This window comes from Cnephaeus nilssonii (assembly GCF_951640355.1).
Source record: "Cnephaeus nilssonii genome assembly, chromosome: 9".
NCBI lineage: Eukaryota > Metazoa > Chordata > Mammalia > Chiroptera > Vespertilionidae > Cnephaeus > Cnephaeus nilssonii.
In genome coordinates this window covers 92,485,390-92,503,783 of record NC_137080.1, presented here as the reverse complement: position 1 = coordinate 92,503,783, position 18,394 = coordinate 92,485,390, and the positions used below count along the sequence as shown (strand labels likewise).

Here is an 18,394-nt window from a genome sequence, read left to right as displayed (position 1 = left end):
AGCAGACCTGCATGTGCCATCAGCAGTCCTTAGAGCGGACTAAGAGTTCTTGGTTATTCAGCTTTTGATGATTACTTGCACATTGGATCATAGAGCTGATGGCATAGTACCCTCTGTGGTCTCTTGTTAGTTTCTTGGAAGAGATTGGGATAGTTTGCTGGAATGGTGGTGATAACCTTGGGCATACTTAAGAAAGATTTTATTAATCTGATTGGGTTGGAAAAGTTTAGAAAGGTTTTTGATGGAGTTAAACTATAACTTTGCCCATCAACGTTTACATTCATTCTTCTCATACAGGTTAAGCAGTCCATGGTAGGTTGTAAAAAGGGAAAGAATGTCCTCCACCCATTTCTGAGACAGCTTGTAAATCTATTTTGTGCCAGGTGTGTTTTGGAGGAACACAGTAGTAAGAGATGTTAGTAGAAGTAAGACAATCCAGTGAGCAGACCTGGGTTCATACTCTGCCTCTGCCTCTTCCTGCCCTGTCACCTTGGGCAAATTACTTCACATCTGAACCCCATGTTCTTACTCTTTAAAATGGGAAAAATGAAGTATAGTGAAGGCTAATGGAAATAATGTATTTAAGTTCCTTAGTTCAATGCTGTGTACAAAGTAAAATGTCATTATCGTTAGTAGTCTGGTTCTGCTAGTCCAGGTCAGGGGATGAAGCTTTTCCAAAACCATTTGTGTTTTACAAAGTAAATTGTTTTTAAATGACTCTTAGTTGACCAAAGGACATTGATCTAGCCTAGTCTATAGGATAAAAAGACATAAAATTATTTTAAGCTGTGTGTCCATCTCCATACTCAGCAGTGGCCTAGAAAAAAAAAAGTTAAGTCAGCGTTCTTGTATGTCAAGGTAGAGTAAAAATGTCTGGGGAAAAAGTTAAGAGGGATTGTGTGACTAGGTAGAGATTGAAGCAGGTAATCTCTGTAGAGATTCTCTACTCTAATAGTCAAAATTATGTAAGAAAAGGAAGTTTATCCTGTCACTTGCTTATTGTTCTGTGCCCTACCTAGAAATACAAATGATCACTTTTCATCCAGGGCCTAATCCACTTTGGGATGGGAAGACAGATTTTGTGCTTTTCCTGTTCTGCTGTGTTAGTGCTGTTGATGAGGGCAGCGTGCCAGCAGGCTGCTGAACAGTCCTCTCTGAGGTGAGTCTCCAGTTCTGGCTGGCTGGAGTTCACACACATGCCATCATCTCCAAGACAATCAGAGACATAAGTCCACCTGGTTACTGTCAGAACTGCCCTGAAGAAGCCAGTGTTGTCATTTGCCAATTGACATGGCTACAGAATTCATAGAACTCTGCTGGTTCCCACCTCTAGGCTTGTTGTTTTCAATTGGTTGGCCCTGCCCTTACAAGATTGATTTTGACTACTTCATTTATGATTTTATTCCCTGTCCTCTGTTCTCTTGTGACCCATTGGTACTAGAGAGACAAGAGATGAAGATCTATTCTTGGAGTCAGAGTGGGATATAATAAGGATTTCTGGGGAACATGAATTCAGTTTTAATCTTGTTCAGATTTCAATTTCTAGAAACCTAGGTTGAAAGGGTAGAAATATACTGGGAATAGTAGATGCTACATTGAGACAGGAAGGTAGATCTGAGGAGGTGGACTCTTGAAGAAAACCTGAGTCCTTGGATAATAACCTAAGTCTCCTAAACCTTTTAAAAAATTGTTAGTTTCTGTTGTACAACATAATGATTCAATATTTATATACATTTTAAAATGATCTCCTAAACCTTTTTTAAAAGATAATAATTTAAGCCTTTTCTAAAAGGAGAGGTTAGTGAAATCCAGAAATAACAATGATTACGATTTCTTTATTGAGTGCTTAATAAATGCCAGTTATTTAATGTATGTTACATATATAGCTCTTTTAATTCCAGCAGCCCTGTGAGGTGGGTTGAACAGTTTGCCTAAAGTCACAGTACTGGTAAGTGACAGAGCCACATTTTGAGCCCAAGTCTAATTCAAAAGCCTGTGCTCTTAACCACCAAGGCATAATAAGAATAGAAGTTGAAAATTTTGTTCTTGAAGAATGGATTTTTGCATCTCTTTTCCATCTGCAGCCTCTGGCTTTCTCTTCCTTGAAGTATTTTAGCTGGTTAACTGAAACCTCAAATTAAGGCATTCTCAAACTTTGGAGAACCGAAGAAATCGTCTTGAGCTTATTAAAAAATCTGATTCCTTACCCAACTCCCCTTTGTGATTCTGCATATCCGGGGTGTGGCCCAATGATCTGCATGTTAAACATACCAAAGTGATGCCATCCCCGTGATCAGAGGCACATAGTTTGTCACACATTGCCCTAAACACTGGCAAGGTTAAGATGAAATGTAACACAGTCTCATACTTTTTAATTCAAGGCTTCGAAAATGCCATTTATTTTGTATGGAGATGTAAATAGTTAGATTTTGCATAGAATACAATGTAGAAATTAGATCTGTGACACCTATTGAGTATAATCACTCTGAGAATGTCAGTGGAGCAAGCAGTGTAGCTCATTCTTGGGCTTTGCTTATGTTTCACTTTATTCGAAGCATGTTCCTCTTTCTTCAGAGGAATATACTTGAAAAAGTCCCTATCACTTTCTTTTCTTAAAAATGCCTTTTTATCACCAGGAGAAGTAGCCTATTGAGTGATTCTTAGACTTTTCTCTCCCCTCTCCTGCGTATTAAAGGGATCCTTACTTCCATCTTTGACAGTGGCCATTCCCTCCATGTCTCAGCTGTGGTAGGAAGATAGGGTCTTACCAGAATCTGTGGTGAGGACATGAGGAAACATACAGTTTTTACAAACTAATTTTATGTCTCCAAATATTCTTATCTTTAAGACAAATACTTCTGAAGGATGCTGGCCCCAATTTCTGAGCGGATGTGGCTTTCCTGAATATTTAACAGTAAAGGAATGACTGCTAAGGAAGAAATAATAATTGTAATATCTTTTTTAAAAATATGTTTCTATTGATTTTTTTAGAGGGAGAGAGACGCCCCCTACTGGGGATGGGGCCCAAAAGCCGGGCATATGCCCTGACTGGGAATCGAACTGTGACCTCTTGATGTGTGGAACAACACTCAACTGAGCCACACCAGCCAGGGCATAATTGTAATATTTTATTTAAATACACAGGGACTTGAAAGAAATAATAAATAAATACACAAGGGACTTGAAAAAGAAAGCCTGCCTGTACTTAGTGATTACAAATAATGTTGAGTTCTGTTTTCTACTTTCCTTTCCGTCCCTCGGGACTATGTTGCCTCCATATTTCTCAACGGGGCATGCATTATATATCTTCCTTTTCTTTTGGTGGTTGTTTCATGTAGTGGAAGTGTTAAGATGTTCTTTTTTTCTCTTTCACAACCCACTCCTGTTTCCATGCTGGTAGCCATTCCTTACAGGAAAAGAGGAATTCTTTCCCTCTGTGGCAAGTTAGTTTCTAGATGATAAGAGCCATTAGGGAAAGCTTGTCTTTTTGAATCTAAGAACAAAATTGGTTTATATTCAGTAAATATTTATTTAAATTCCTTTTATTAATTAAAATCAGTAAAAGTATGTCTAAGGGTCTTGGATTTTACTTTACCCTGTATAGAAGCTAATAATTAGTCTGTTACAGTTCATGTATGTGGCAGAACACATGAGATTCCTGGATCAGAGACAAAGGACTTAATTACTTATAGCCTAGCAAGCAGCATAAGCTTATGTTTACAATTAGTCCCCATGCCCCAAGTTCCATGGGAGTGACATGAATGGGCCCAGATAGATGCCTATACATGTGTTACAGGAGTGGAACGTTGAATTTGGGGAACCCATTTCTTTTGGTAAGTGGTTAACAAGCCTACTCTTCTGGAGGGGACATTATCTCTCAAAGCTGCTCTTTGCAACACAATCCTGAGAAGTGGCCTGGGTAAGGAGTGGTCAGGATCGTGCATTTTTGGCATAGCGAGCAAGACCATGTAGCAGTATGAGAGACTCATGGCTGAGTAGTTCTCTCAATAGTAAGTATATGGCAGAAATCTTAGAAGGATTTATTATTAAACTAGAGGCCCAGTGCACAGGGGTGAGGGGGGGTTCCTCAGCCTGGCCTGCATTCTCTTGCAATCCGGGACCCCTTGGGGGATGTCCAACTGCTGGTTTAGGCCCGGTCCTGCAGGGATCCCAGGGCCTAAACTGGCAGGTGGACATTCCTCTTGCAATCCAGGACTTATGGTTCCTAACTGCTTGCCTGCCTGCCTGATCGCCCCTAACCACACTGCCTGCCTGCTTGATCGCCTCTAACTGCTCGCCTGCCTGCCTGCCTGATCACTCCTAACTGCCTTTGCCTGCCTGATCGCCCCTAACCGCCTCTGCCTTGGCCCCCGCTGCCACAGCTTCGTCTGGAAGGACGTCCGGAATGACGTCAGAAGGTCGTTCAGCTGTCCGGTCTAATTAGCATATTATGCTTTTATTATTGTGGTTACCATATAAAAAGGTAAAAAGAGTAATATAATGAACAGCCATACAGTCACCTCCCAACTCCAATGAGAAATAAGTATTATCCATGTAGTTGAAGCTTCCTGTGGACCCCTCCCCTTGTCCCACATATAAGCACTTATCCTGAATTTTTTATCATGCCAGTGCATTCCTATGTATCCCTTATTATTATACAACATTGTTTTACATGTTTATAAATTTCTAAAATTGTTTTTATTTTTATTTTTTATTTAAAAAAATATACATTTTATTGATTTTTTACAGAGAGGAAGGGAGAGAGATAGAGAGTTAGAAACATCGATGAGAGAGAAACATCGATCAGCTGCCTCCTGCACACCCCCCACTGGGGATGTGCCCACAACCAAGGTACATGCCCTTGACCGGAATCGAACCCGGGACCCTTCAGTCCGCAGGCTGACGCTCTATCCACTGAGCCAAACCGGTTTCGGCTCTAAAATTGTTTTTACTGTCATTTGAATTATTGTTAAAGAGTCTTTGTACACAATACCATTTTGAGCATTGTAGAAAAAAATTCAAGATACAACTCTTACATGTCATGATCTTATGGTTTAAGGAAAACCAAAAACACTAGAAACACAGCTTAGTAAAAGGAAAGGATATGGGTGAAAAATAAAAAGTTGGTAAACTGTGTGTGTGTGTGTGTGTGTGTGTATATATATGTATATATATATATATATGTATGTATATACATATATATATAAAATATTTTTATTGATTTCAGAGGGAGAGAGAGATAGAAACATCAGTGATGAGAGAGAATCATTGATTATCTCTCATACACCCAACACTGGGGATCAAGCCCGCAATCCAGGCATGTGCCCTGCCCAGGAATCCAACCTTGACCTGCTGGTTCATAGGTTGATGCTCAACCAGAGCTATGCCAGCTGGGTGGTAAACAATATGTATTAATCTAAAGTCAACTATTAGCATCTAATATATGTAAGGGCTAAGTATAGTTACAGTGGAGGGTCAAATACAATTAATTATTGTGTGGAAAATAGTAATTATGAGAGGCAGTAACAGTGAGAAAGAATGACAGGGATGAGACTCATCTAGTTTGTCATACAGGGGAGAAGGTTATGCTATGAGGAACTGGCCTTAAATTGATCAGCCAAAGGAGATGAGAGAAGGGAGCTGGGACTAGTTAGCCAGCAGTGCAATTGGCTAAAAGTTACAGTACATAGGCCCAGAATTCTGCCAGGTAGCCATTTAGATTAGGAGGGAGGCTAAGACTAAGCCCCTGACTTCAAAGAGCTTAACATCTAATTGCTCAGGGGTGGACACACATGGGAGAATTAGAGAACATCCTAAGACCCTAATTTTTTTTTGTTTTTTTTTTATTGACTTCAGAGAGGAAGGGAGAGGAAGAGAGAGAAACATCAATGATGAGAGGGAATCATTGATTGGCTGCCTCCTGCACGTTGGACCGAGCCCGCAACCCAGGCATGTGCCCTTGACCGGAATCGAACCTGGGACCTTTCTGTCCGCAGGCCGATGCTCCATCCACTGAGCCAAACCAGCTAGGGCGACCCTAATTGTTTAATATGCGTTGCAGCAGTTAGGGAAATAAAGCCTCAGTGAGCAGTCTTGAGTTGGGCCTTGAATGGCAGATGTTGATGAGGGTCCTCCAGGAAAGGAGTGGGTGAGAACACATGAGCAAAGACTAGACAATGAACATAGACTAGTGAGAAGATTGGCCTGTGTGAATTGTTTATATCCAGGCCACTTGACCTATAGAGTTTCCCATGGTCTTGATCTTCCTGATTGCACACTTAAGGGTGCAGCTCAGCAGTTTTCCTCTGTCCTGTATTTTCTGCAAATTAACAATTGGACCCAGTGAGTAGCATGATGAGATTCAGGTTCAATCCCTTTGGCAAGATTATAGGTGGAGGTCATGTATTTTATAACATCAAAGGTATGTGTAAGGGGTTGGCGTTCATTTTACCCTACTTAACAAGCTAATAATTAGCCTCTTACTGTTTCATATTTTAACTTCATAGATCTCCCTCTTCTGTTGTTTCAAGTAGTGTTAAAAAATATAAGTGCTTATCTTCCCCCCATAGCCCACACCCTTTAATTTGGACTGTTTTTTTTTCCATTTGTTACCCCATCTTACTCAATTTGGATTCCTCTCCCAGCAGTTTCTTCTCAGTGCAGGGTCCCTGTCCTGAGAAGAAGCCTTGGTTAGTTATATGAGTTTATAGGGCTAGACTACTTCAGCTACTTTGGGCCACACAGTGGACAGAACCCCTCCAGTTTCAATTGCTATTCTCAAATTGGTCACATTGTCTTACATTTAAGACTTGGTTGGCTTGGGGTTTTTCTGTTCTCTGGTCTGTCAGATGTCTTATTGCTTCCCTCTATGTAGATCTGCACAGCTGCTTATAGCACTCATGTCTTGTGGCTGTTGATGTTTTTGCCCTCTTGCTTGTATGGGGGGTGGGTTATAAGGATGCTTTATTTTCTAGTGTTATTTTTTAAAAATTCTCACCCAAGGACATGTTTAGAGGGGGTAGGGGGAGAGAAACATTGATTGGTTGCCTTCGTAAGTACCCTGACTGGGATCGAACCCACAACTTATCAGTGCATGGGATGATGCTCAACCAACTGAGCCACTGTAGTTGGGCTGTCCATGGGCTTTTTGTGTTGCTGTCTAATTGATCTGTTTTGTGTGTGTGTGTGTGTGTGTGTGTTTGGTTACTCTCTTCCTGTCCCCTGCCCCCCCATGCTCTGTCTGTTTTTATATGGGGATTCAGAAATATCAAGAGCCTACGTTGCTACTGCTACAACCATATTCCCAGAATTCCCATTGTAGGCTCTTGAATAGAAAGATGACACAATCATGAGTATAATGATAGGTTACACCCAACATCTTCCATGGCATAGAGACAGTGTGGTCATTAGATGTTTATTCTTTAACATTCTCTTTTCTCTAAATTCAGAAGTGTTATTGGCTGTAATGCTGTTCAGCATGTTCCCATGGAAATAATGGGTTCTTATCATTACTCTTTTCAGGTTCACTAAGAATCTTTCCCCAGACAAAATCAATTTGAGTACCCTGAAAGGGGAGGGTCAGCTGACCAACCTGGAGCTGGATGAAGAGGTTCTACAGAATGTGCTGGAGCTGCCTACCTGGTTAGCCATCACTCGGGTCTACTGCAACAAGGCCTCCATCCGGGTGAGAATGGGGGTCAGAGTGGTGTTGCTTTCTTTGCCCAGCAGGCCTGCCTTCCACAGTCCTCAATCTTTGCTTTTCTCTTTCAGATCCAGTGGACAAAGTTGAAGACGCACCCAATTTGCTTGGTAATGGTTTGTCTTGATTGCAAATAATCCAGGGGGATGTCTGTGGTAGAGATTTTTTTTAAATTTTCTAATAATTTTTTATTGTTCAGATTATTACAGTTGTTCCTCTCCCCCCTCCCCCCATAGCTCCCCTCCACCGGTTCCCACCCCACCCTTTGCTCTTATCCCCTCCCCGCACTGTCCTCATCCATAGATGTATGATTTTTGTCCAGTCTCTTCTCACACCCCCACACCCCTTTCCCCCTGAGAATTGTCAGTCCACTCCCTTTCTATGCCCCTGATCCTATTATATTCACCAGTTTTATTCTGTTCATCAGACTTTTTATTCACTTGATTTTTAGATTCACTTGTTGATAGATACATATTTGTTGTCACTTTGTTGTTCATAACTTCTATCTTTACCTTTTTATTCTTCCTCCTCTTCTTAAAGAATACCCTTCAGCATTTCATATAATACTGGTTTGGCGGTGATGAATTCCTTTAGGTTTTTCTTATCTGTGAAGCTCTTTATCTGACCTTCAATTCAAAATGATAGTTTTGCTGGGTAGAGTAATCTTGGTTGTAGGTTCTTGCTATTCATCACTTTGAATATTTCTTGCTACTCCTGTCTGGCCTGCATAGTTTCTGTTTAGAAATCAGCTGACAGTCGTATGGGTACTCTCTTATAGGTAACTAACACTTTTTCTCTTGCTGCTTTTAATAGTCTCTCTTTATCTTTTGCCCTTGGCATTTTAATTATGATGTGTCTTGGTGTGGTCCTCTTTGGATTCCTTTTCTTTGGGGTTCTCTGTGCTTCCTGGACTTGTAAGTCTACTTCTTTCACCAAGTAGGGGAAGTTTTCTGTCATTATTTCTTCAAATAGGTTTTCAATATCTTGCTCTCTGTCTTCTTCTGGCACCCCCATAATTCATATGTTGGTATGCTTGAAGTTGTCCCAGAGGCTCCTTACACTATCTTCATATTTTTGGATTCTTTTTTCTTTTTTCTTTTCAGGTGGGTGTTTTTTGCTTCTTTGTATTTCAAATCTTTGACTTGATTCTTGGGATTCTCTAGTCTACTGTTGGATCTCTGTATATTATTCTTTATTTCAGTCAGTGTATGCTTAATTTCTAGTTGATCCTATTTCATATCCTCGAGGGTCTCACTAAATTTATCGGCGGTTTCTAGAAGATTCTTGAGTAACCTTATAACCGTGGTTTTGAACTCTATATCCAGTTGTTTGCTTTCCTTCATTTCTTTCATTTGTGACCTGTTTCTTTGTCTCCACATTTTGGCTGCTTCCCTGAGTTGATAGAGTGGCTTTGTGTGCTAGGTGTCCTATAGGGCCCAGTGGCTCAGCCTCCCCAGTTACCTGAGGTGGACACTCTTAGTGCACCCCTTTGTGGGCTGTATGCACAGTCCTGTTGTAGTTAAGCCTTGATTGTTGTTGGTATCACTGGGAGGAATTGACCTCCAGGCCAATTGGCTGTGAGGATCAGTTGTGTCTATGATGGGAGAACTTCTGTGCTGGAGACACCCTTATGGGGCAAGACTTGCTTCAGTGGGGCTTTGGCGCTAACTGAGTCTGTCCCCTGAGTGTGTCTCTTATGGATCTGAATAGTTGTAGTCTGGATGGTCTCTCTCTGACCTCTGGGTACACTGGCTCTTGGATCTCTAAGGAGGTGCTGATTTAGCCTCTGCCTGAGGCCAGCCAGCAGGAGCTACAGAGAGATCTGCACATTCCTCTTCTTTGTTTGGGTTTTGGAGGTGCCCAGCTGTGAAGCAATGCAAGCTGCTGTCAGCCTTGGGTCCTCTTTTGGAGGGTCTGGGGCTCTTTGACCCAGCTGCAGTATGTTAGGTTTCAGATTGCAAAAGGCCAGGCCATTCATATGCAAAAGCCTCTGCGCACAGCTTGGGTGGGGTTGTAAATTGGGTGGAGCGGGGTCTCAGGGAATCACCAGCAATGGCTGACCGTCAGCCCTGCCTGGAAGAGGTCCTGTATCTCTGTGTCCTGCGGCACCGAGCAGAAACAATGATCGCTGCAAGCACCTCTGAGAGAACGCCGCCCTCAAGTTCCGCCTGATGCCAGACAGTCCAGTTACTCCCCGTATGAGTCTGGGTCTCCAGAGTCTCGCTTGGAACTCAAGTTCAGAGCAGTCTGGAGCTTGTATCTCCCTCCCGATTGAAAAAGACAACAGCAGCCCTAACTGGTTTGGCTCAGTGGATAGAGCGTCTGCCTGCAGACTTAGGGGTCCCGGGTTTGATTCCGGTCAGGAGCATGTGCCTTGGTTGCGGTCACATCCGATGTGCAGGGGGCAGCTGATTGATGTTTCTCATCAATGTTTCTGGCTCTCTCTCCCTCTTCCTTTCTCTCTGTAAAAAATCAATAAAAAATATATTTAAAAAAAAAAAAAGAAAAGAAAAAAGAAAAAGACAACAGCATACTCAGTTGCCAGCCCTTTCTGCGCGCACGCCTCTGTACCTCTGCACTTCACTTCTGCACCTCCACCCCTCTTCCGAGTCTCAGTGTGCTTTTCTCTTTCCTTCTAGTTGTATAATTTCCACTCAGCCAGCCTTCCTGTGGTTCTGGATGATACCCGTTTTGTCTTTTAGTTGTAGTTTTGAAGTGGTTGTGCGTGACAGCAAGTTCAGATGTTTACCTATGCTGCCATCTTGGTTTCTCCTGGGGTAGAGTTTTAAGAGATCTGAGAGAAGATAGGGAGGAGTCCTGATAGGCTCTCCCTTTTGGGAGCCATGGGTGCTTTATCTGGCCTGTGAGCTTCTCTCTGAGACAGAGCTACTATTGTTTGGACTAATTCTGGGACTGCTGGTCAGTATAGGAATTAGGGCTGAGACACAAGACCCAGGAGCCCTGAGTTGGTTTTGTTTTGTAGTTTTTCATAACAGGTTTTGCTGTGTAGGTACTACCTTTATATTTCCCTATTTTCCCTTAGAATCCTAACAGGAAAAATTGGAAGCTTAGTTAATGCTGACTATTGGGTGATTATCAAATGACAGCTCTTTAGGAACTGATTGGTGCATATCTTTATCCCAAGGACTGGAATACTGAGGGATGGTAATATCTCTGTAACTTGGATTTATGTTTTCTGCTGTGAGCTAATCCCATGCTTGTTATGGAGTTCTTCTGTTAATGGAAGTGAAAGGGAATAGATGAGACCTCTCTTGGTATTTCAGTTTGTTCCTTCATTCATTCAACAGATATTGTCTGCCTGCTGAATGTAGCATTTGGCTAGGCACTGGAGCAGGGATGAGTAAGACCAGACTGTGCTATGTGGGTTTTTGTGCAGATGCTTAGCTCTTTGTGGCTTTTATTTCAGTGTCTGGATAAGGTGGAGGTGGAGATGAAGACATGTGAGGAGCCGCGGCCTCCCAATGGACAGTCTCCCATTGCCCTTGCTTCAGGACAGAGGTTAGTGGGAAATATTACTGGTCCAGATCACCTTTTAAATAAAGACTAAAAATTTTAAATTATGGAAAATTCAAACATACACTAAAGTAGAGAGAATAGTGTAATGAAACCCTATATACCCAAGATCTAACCACAACAATTATTAACATTTGGCCATTTTTTTCACCTTTCTCTTGCCATTTTGTGGTGTGTGTGTTTATGCTGTAGTACTTGAAAGCAAATCCCAGACACCATCTAATTCCACCCGTAAACACTTCTGTATCATATATCTTTAACAGACAAACACTGGAAAGAAAAAACAAAAAAGAACCCACAGTACTATTATCACAGTTAATAGAATTAACAAAATTCCTTAATATTATTTATATGTATTTCATATTTAATTTTCCTGAATTGTCTCTAAAATATTTTTTACAATACACTGATCAAAGAGCTCTGTACATTATATTTGGGTGATATGAGTTTTAAAGCTTTTTAATTCTCATCTTCCCTCCTCCTGATACAACACACATTTTTTTAATGGATAATGTGCTTTTATTTATTTATTTATTACTATATTTTTATTGATTTCAGAGTGGAAGAGAGAGGGAGAGAGCGATAGAAACATCAGTGATAAGAGAGGATCATTGATTGGCTGCCTCCTGCATGCCCCACATGGTGGGGGGGTGGAACCCGCAATGTGGGCGTGTACCCTGACCGGGAATTAAACTGGCAATCTTTTGGTGCATGGGATGACGTTCAACCAACTGAGCCACACTTTTAATATACCATTATTCTTTGTAGAAACTGGATTATTTTTATTATCGGCTGCCTCCAGCACAACCCCCTTTAAAAAGTTAAATTCTTAGGGGATCAAGCCCGCAACCCAGGTATATGCCCCGACCAGGAATTGAACCGTGACCTCCTGGTTCATAGGTCGATGCTCAACACTGGGTAGGCTGGATTATTTTTTATAAGAAATTTTCCACATTTTATATTTTTGTCTGATTGTATACTCAAAGTGTCATTTAAAATGTTTCTCATTTAGTCTGGTAGGTAGATTTAAAGGCTTGATTTGATTCAATTTTTTTGGTAAGAATATTTCAGAAATAGTATTGTGTATTTCCTATTGTAACACATCTGGAGGCGCATAATATCATGTTCCTTTGGTTAAGATTAATTAGTGGATTTAAATGGTGTTGGCCTAATTTGTCCACTATGATAAGTTCTTTATCTACCTTTCACCTTCTGGTTTAAGGAGAATGGTAGTTGTCTAGATCCTTTATTTTATTGTGGGATGCAAAGTAGGGACTTTATAATTGTTTTCTTCCTATTACATTTATTAGCTGTGATTTTCTATAAAGAATTTTCTTTTGCCAACTATTTGATTACCCTGAAATACAGTTTGTACAGGAATGTCAGGATAAATGCTGTATTCTTTACCTTTATCAAATGTAAAAATGATATGTATCTAAAACTAACACAATGGTATATGTAAATTATATATCAATGGAAAAAGAATTATGAGTTGACACCCTAAATCTCTGAAGAGATTTTTTTTGGGGTGGGAAGAGGAAGAGATTTATCATTTTTTAATCATTTTTATAGCTTTATTATGTTACTAGAGGCCCGGTGCATGAAATTCGTGCACGGGGGGCGTGTCCCTCAGCCCAGCCTGCACCCTCTTCAGTCTGGGACCCCTCGAGGGATGTCCAACTGCCCGTTTAGGCCTGATCCTGGTGGCTCTCAACCGTTCGCCTGCCTGCCTGATTGCCCCTAACTGCTTCTGCCTGCCAGCCTGATCACCCCCTAACCACTCCCCTGCCTGCCTGATGGACGCCTAACTGCTCCCTTGCCAGCCTGGTCACCCCCAACTGCCCTCCCCTCCTGGCCTAGGCTCCCCCAACTGCCCTCCCCTGCAGGCCTGATCACCCCCAACTGCCCTCCCCTGCAGGCCTGGTCACCCCCTACTGCCCTCCCCTGTAGGCCTGGTCACCCCCAAGTGCCCTCCCCTGCAGGCCTGGTCACCCCCAACTGCCCTCCCCTGCAGGCCTGGTCACCCCCATCTGCCCTCCCCTGCAGGCCTGCTCACCTCCAACTGCCCTCCCCTGCAGGCCTGGTCACCCCCAACTGCCCTTCCCTACAGGCCTGGTCACCTCCAACTGCCCTCCCCTGCAAACCTGATCCCCCCCCAACTGCCCTCCCCTGCAGGCCTGGTCCCTCCCAACTACCTTCCCCTGCTGGCCTGATCGCCCACAACAGCCCTGCCCTGTTGGCCATCTTGTGGCAGCCATCTTGTGTCCACATGGGGGTGGCCATCTTTGACCACATGGGGGCAGCCATCTTGTGTGTTGGAGTCTTGTGTGTCAATTTGCATATTAGGCTTTTATTATATAGGATAATGGACAAAATTGACTGCACATATATAAAGTATACAATTTGATAAGTTTTGGCATATGCAAAACTTATATGAATTCATCACACTCACACATATTGTTCTCCTTTATACTCCCTCCCTTCTCTTACCCAGCCCTCCTCCTATCCCCAAACATTGCCTTTCTGTTACTATAGATTAGTTTGCAATTCCTATAATTTTATATAAATGAAATCATATAGTATGTCTTCAGTATAATTATTTTGAGATTCAGACATGTTGTTGAGTGTATCAATAGTTCATTCCTGTTATTGCTGAGTAATATTATTTCATTGTGTGGATATACCACAACTTGTTATCTATTCACTTACTGATGGACATTTTATTTCCAGTTTTTGGCTATTGTGAATAATGCTGTTGTGAATGTACATGTACATATACAAGTTTTTCTGTGGTTATGTGCTTTTATTTCTCTTGGGTAAAAATCTAGGACTGAAATGGTTGGGTGGTATAATAGGTATGAATTTAACTTTTTAAAGAAATTGTCTAACTTTTCCAGAGTGTTTTACTATTTTACATTCTACATTTTTATACCCTACATTTACATTTACTTTTTAAATATATTTGTTGTATATCATACTTTTATAGTCATTATTTTTTGGTATTCAGATGTAACCATCATTGACCAGTGAGAACCTTTCAAAAGTGCTCTGTGTTCTTTGGGATAAGATTCCAATAATCTTCCTGCTTTTAGACAGAACAAGATGCTTCAGACTTCTCTATACATCCTTACCTCAGACCTAGAATCAGCCATTTCTCCAAGGAACCTGATTCCTTTACTGAGACATGTTATTTAGAGACTACAGTCTGGGCAAAATGGTATTCATAGAGTTGTCATTGCTTTAAAGCCTTATTAGTGTTCAGTTCTAGGAAAAAGGTATTTTTAAGAGAGAGAAAAATAGATCAACCAAAGGACTTATATGCATGCATATAAGCCTAATCAGTGGACACAGACAACAGGGGGGTGGGGGCATAAATGGGAGGTAGCGGGTAATGGGGGAATAAGGACACATATGTAATACCTTAATCAATAAAGAAATTAAAAGAGAGAGAGAGAGAAAGAGAGAGAGAGAGAGAGAGAGAGAGAGAGAGAGAGAGAAATAGCCCTGGCCCATGTGGCTCAGTTAGTTGGGCATCATCTTGCGCGCCCACGCCTCTGGCCTTTCTCTTCCCCCTGCTATCCTGATGCTATCATATAAATCCCCCTAGTTGTGTTTTTTCTAGGAAAAAAAAAAAAGCAAAAACAAAACAAATGAACAGAAACTACAAGTAAGAATGTAAAAAAGCAAACAAAAAAACCCAAAAGGTTGCTGGGTTCGATTCTCGGTCAAAGGCACATGCCTGCGTTACAGGGTTGATCTCCAGTAGGGGGTGTGCAGGAGGCAGCGGATTGATATGTCAATGTTTCTCTCTCTGTGTCCCTCTTCCTTCTTCTCTCTCTAAAAATCAATAAAATATTTTAAAAATTAAAAAAAAGGGAAACATAAATCATGACAATATCCTGATATTTCTCAATTCTAATAAAAAAGGATTTTGAGTTAATTTTTATTTTATTTTTAATTTTGTTTCTTTTTCTTTTAAAAAATATATTTTTATTGATTTCAGGAAGAAAGGAGAGGGAGAGAGAGATAGAAACATCAATGATAAGAGAGAATCATTGGTTGGCTGCCTCCTGCATGCCCCCTACTGGGGATTTAGCCCGCAACCCGGGCATGTGCCCTTGACCAGAATTGAACCTGGGACCGTTCAGTTCGCAGGTGCATGCTCTATCCACTGAGCTAAATCGGCTAGGGCTATTTATTTTTCAATTACAGTAGACATTCAATATTAATTTTAGGTATAAAGCATAGTGGTTAGACATTTATATAACTTATAAAGTGACCCCCTGAAAAGACTAGTACCCATCTGGCAACATACATAGTTATTTCAATATTATTGACTATATTGAGTTAACTTTTTTAGATTTAATATTTATATTTTTTACTCATATGCTGAATCTTGATTTCTAACAACAATATAGTAATAAATTATTTACTTTTTGATAGTTTAAAAAAATAACAAAACCAATATTGTAATTATCAATAAGACTACTGATTGCAGTAGATTTCTATGTGTGTATATATGTGTTTTAACCTCATGATATGTCACTTTAGGGATATATGGTCAAAAGAGGGTGTTTGAAAGTCACTTGAAATCATTCTTCACATGGTTTTGTACTAATTTGACATACAGAGAGGTTGTTTCAGGTTTTTTTTGTGTGTGTTGGTTTTTTTTTTTTAAACATTTTTATTGATTTTTAGAGAGGAAGGGAGAGTGAGAGAAATAGAAACATCAATGATGAGAATCATTATTCAGCTACCTCCTACACACCCCTTCCTGGGGATTGAACCCGCAACCCAGGCATATGCCCTTGTCCAGAATCAAACCTGGGACCTGCAGGCTATCCACTGAGCCAAGCCGGCTTGTTTCAGTTTTTAAAAAAAGACATTTTAAATAGCAGTTTTAGGTTCCCAGTAACATTAAGAGGAAGGTTAGGAGATTTCCGCCCCCCCACCCCCCCACCATGTGCATAGCTTCTCCTGTTGTCAACATCCTCCACTAGTGTGATACATTTGTTCCAAGTGATGAACCTACATTAACACATCATAGTCACCCAAAGCCCACAGTTTACAATAAAGTTCACTTCTGTGGGTACATTTTATGTTTTTGAACAAATGTATAATGACTTTTATCAATCGTTATAGTATCATACCGTGTATTTTCACTGCCCTAAAAATCCTCTGTACTCCACCTATTCAACCTTTACCTCAACCTCAACCCCTGGCAATCACTGGTCTTTTCACTGTTTCTAGTTTTTCCTTTTATTTTTTTTTCCTTTTAAAATCTATTTTTATTGATTTCAGAGAGAAAGAGAGAAGAGATAGAAACATCAGTGATGAGAGAGAATCATTGATTAGCTGCCTCCTGCATTCCCCACACTGGGGATCAAGCCTGGGCATGTGCCCTGAGCAGGAATTGAACCGTGACCTCCTGGTTCATAGGTCGATGCTCAACCACTGAGCCATACTGGCTGTGCTCTAGTTTTTTCTTTTCCAGAATATCATATAGTTGAAATCATATAGTATGGTTCTATTTTTTTAGATTGGCTTCTTTCAGTTAGTAATATGCATTTACTGTTCCTGTATGTCTTTTTATGTCTCTCTTGCTCATTTCTTTTTAACACTGAAGTATATTTCATTGTCTGGGTGTACCACAGTTTATCCATTTACCTACTGAAGGACACCTTGGTAGCTTTCAAATTTTGGAAATTATGAATAAAGGTGCTATAATTGTCCTTTCTAGTCATACCCACCCCCAAGGATAACGTTTATTTTGATTTTTAATGCCATATATTAGTTTTCCCTATTTTACTTATTATTTATTATTATTTTTAATCCTCATCCAAGGATTGAATTTATTGAATTTCAAGAGAGAGAAAAAGGGAGAGAGAGAAAGACATCTGGCCTCTTAATATGCCCCGACCAGCGATCAAACCCCCAACCTAGGTATGTATCCTGACCAGGAATCGAACCCACAACCTTTTTTGGTGTACAGGACAATACTCTAACTAACTGAGCCACGCAGCCAGGGCTGGATTTTTTTTCAATAAATATGTATAGTACTGTAAATGTGTTTTCTCTTCCATATGATTTTCTTAATAATATTTTATTTTCTTTAGCTTACTGTATTGTAAGAATACTGTATATAATACATATAACATACAAAATATGTTAATCAACTGTTCATGTTACTGGTAAGGTTTCCAGTCAACAGTAGGCTCTTAGTAGTTAAGTTTTGGGGAGAATTGAAAGTTAAACATGGATTTTCGACTGCATGGGAGAGTCAGTGTCCCTAACCCCAGCATTGTTCAAGGGTCAACTGCATATGTTTGTTTGTTTTAGTTTATAATTCATTCCTCTCCTTGCCATTTCTGGCCTCTCACTGTGGAAGTACAGCTATGGTCTTTGGGATATATTTGATAGGGTAAAGGTTGGGCTGTTCTTTTTTTAATCATCACCTGAGGATATTTTTTCTTTGAGAGGTAGAGAAAAAGAAAGAGAGAAAGAGAGAGAGAGAGAAACATCGATGTGAGAGAGCCACACCGACTGGTTGCCTCCTGCATGTGCACCGATAAGGGACAGGGAGCAAACCTGCAACCCAGGTACATGCCCTTGACCAAGAATTGAACTCGAAACCCTTTGCTGTGCGAACCGATGCTCTAACCACTGAGAACACCGGCCAGGACAAGGTGGGACTGTTCGTGATTAGATTCCCAAGTATTATGCCTCTCCCTCACCTAGCTGTATTTCTTTCCTCTTTCCACTACCTTTGTAGAGTATACTATGTCTTTGAAGGTTTTATAGAAACCTAGTGTTCCTTTTATGTACTTATGCCACCCCTCACAGAAAATACTCAAATCCTTATTTCAGGTAATGTCTGGACTATAAAAACATTTTTCAATTTATTCTTTGTAAGAGGAAGGAGATTGTTTCCAAGTAAACTCTTTTTTTTTATTTCATTTTTTAAAAATCCCATCAAAAAGACTACTGTATCATCATAAAATTTAAAAAAATACAAGAAAGTAGAAATGGGAAGAAAGAAATAAAGCAAAAAATTATCCATAGTTCTAACACCCAAAGGTGGGCATTGTTAACAGTCTTGCCTGATGTCACACAGTGTGTGTATGTTTTCACCGGGTTCTGAACATTGGTCTGCCTCATTTG

General features: G+C 40.6%; 1 protein-coding gene across 1 annotated transcript in view; it reads left to right on the top strand.

Moving 5' to 3' along the window:
* BLTP3A (bridge-like lipid transfer protein family member 3A) overlaps positions 1-18,394 on the top strand; it is a 60,464-nt gene that overhangs the window by 15,220 nt on the left and 26,850 nt on the right. Inside the window, exons 2-4 of the mRNA XM_079779993.1 lie at positions 7,522-7,684; positions 7,771-7,809; positions 11,127-11,218. Coding sequence (XP_079636119.1) covers positions 7,522-7,684; positions 7,771-7,809; positions 11,127-11,218 — 294 coding nt within the window. The remainder of the gene's footprint in view (positions 1-7,521; positions 7,685-7,770; positions 7,810-11,126; positions 11,219-18,394) is intronic.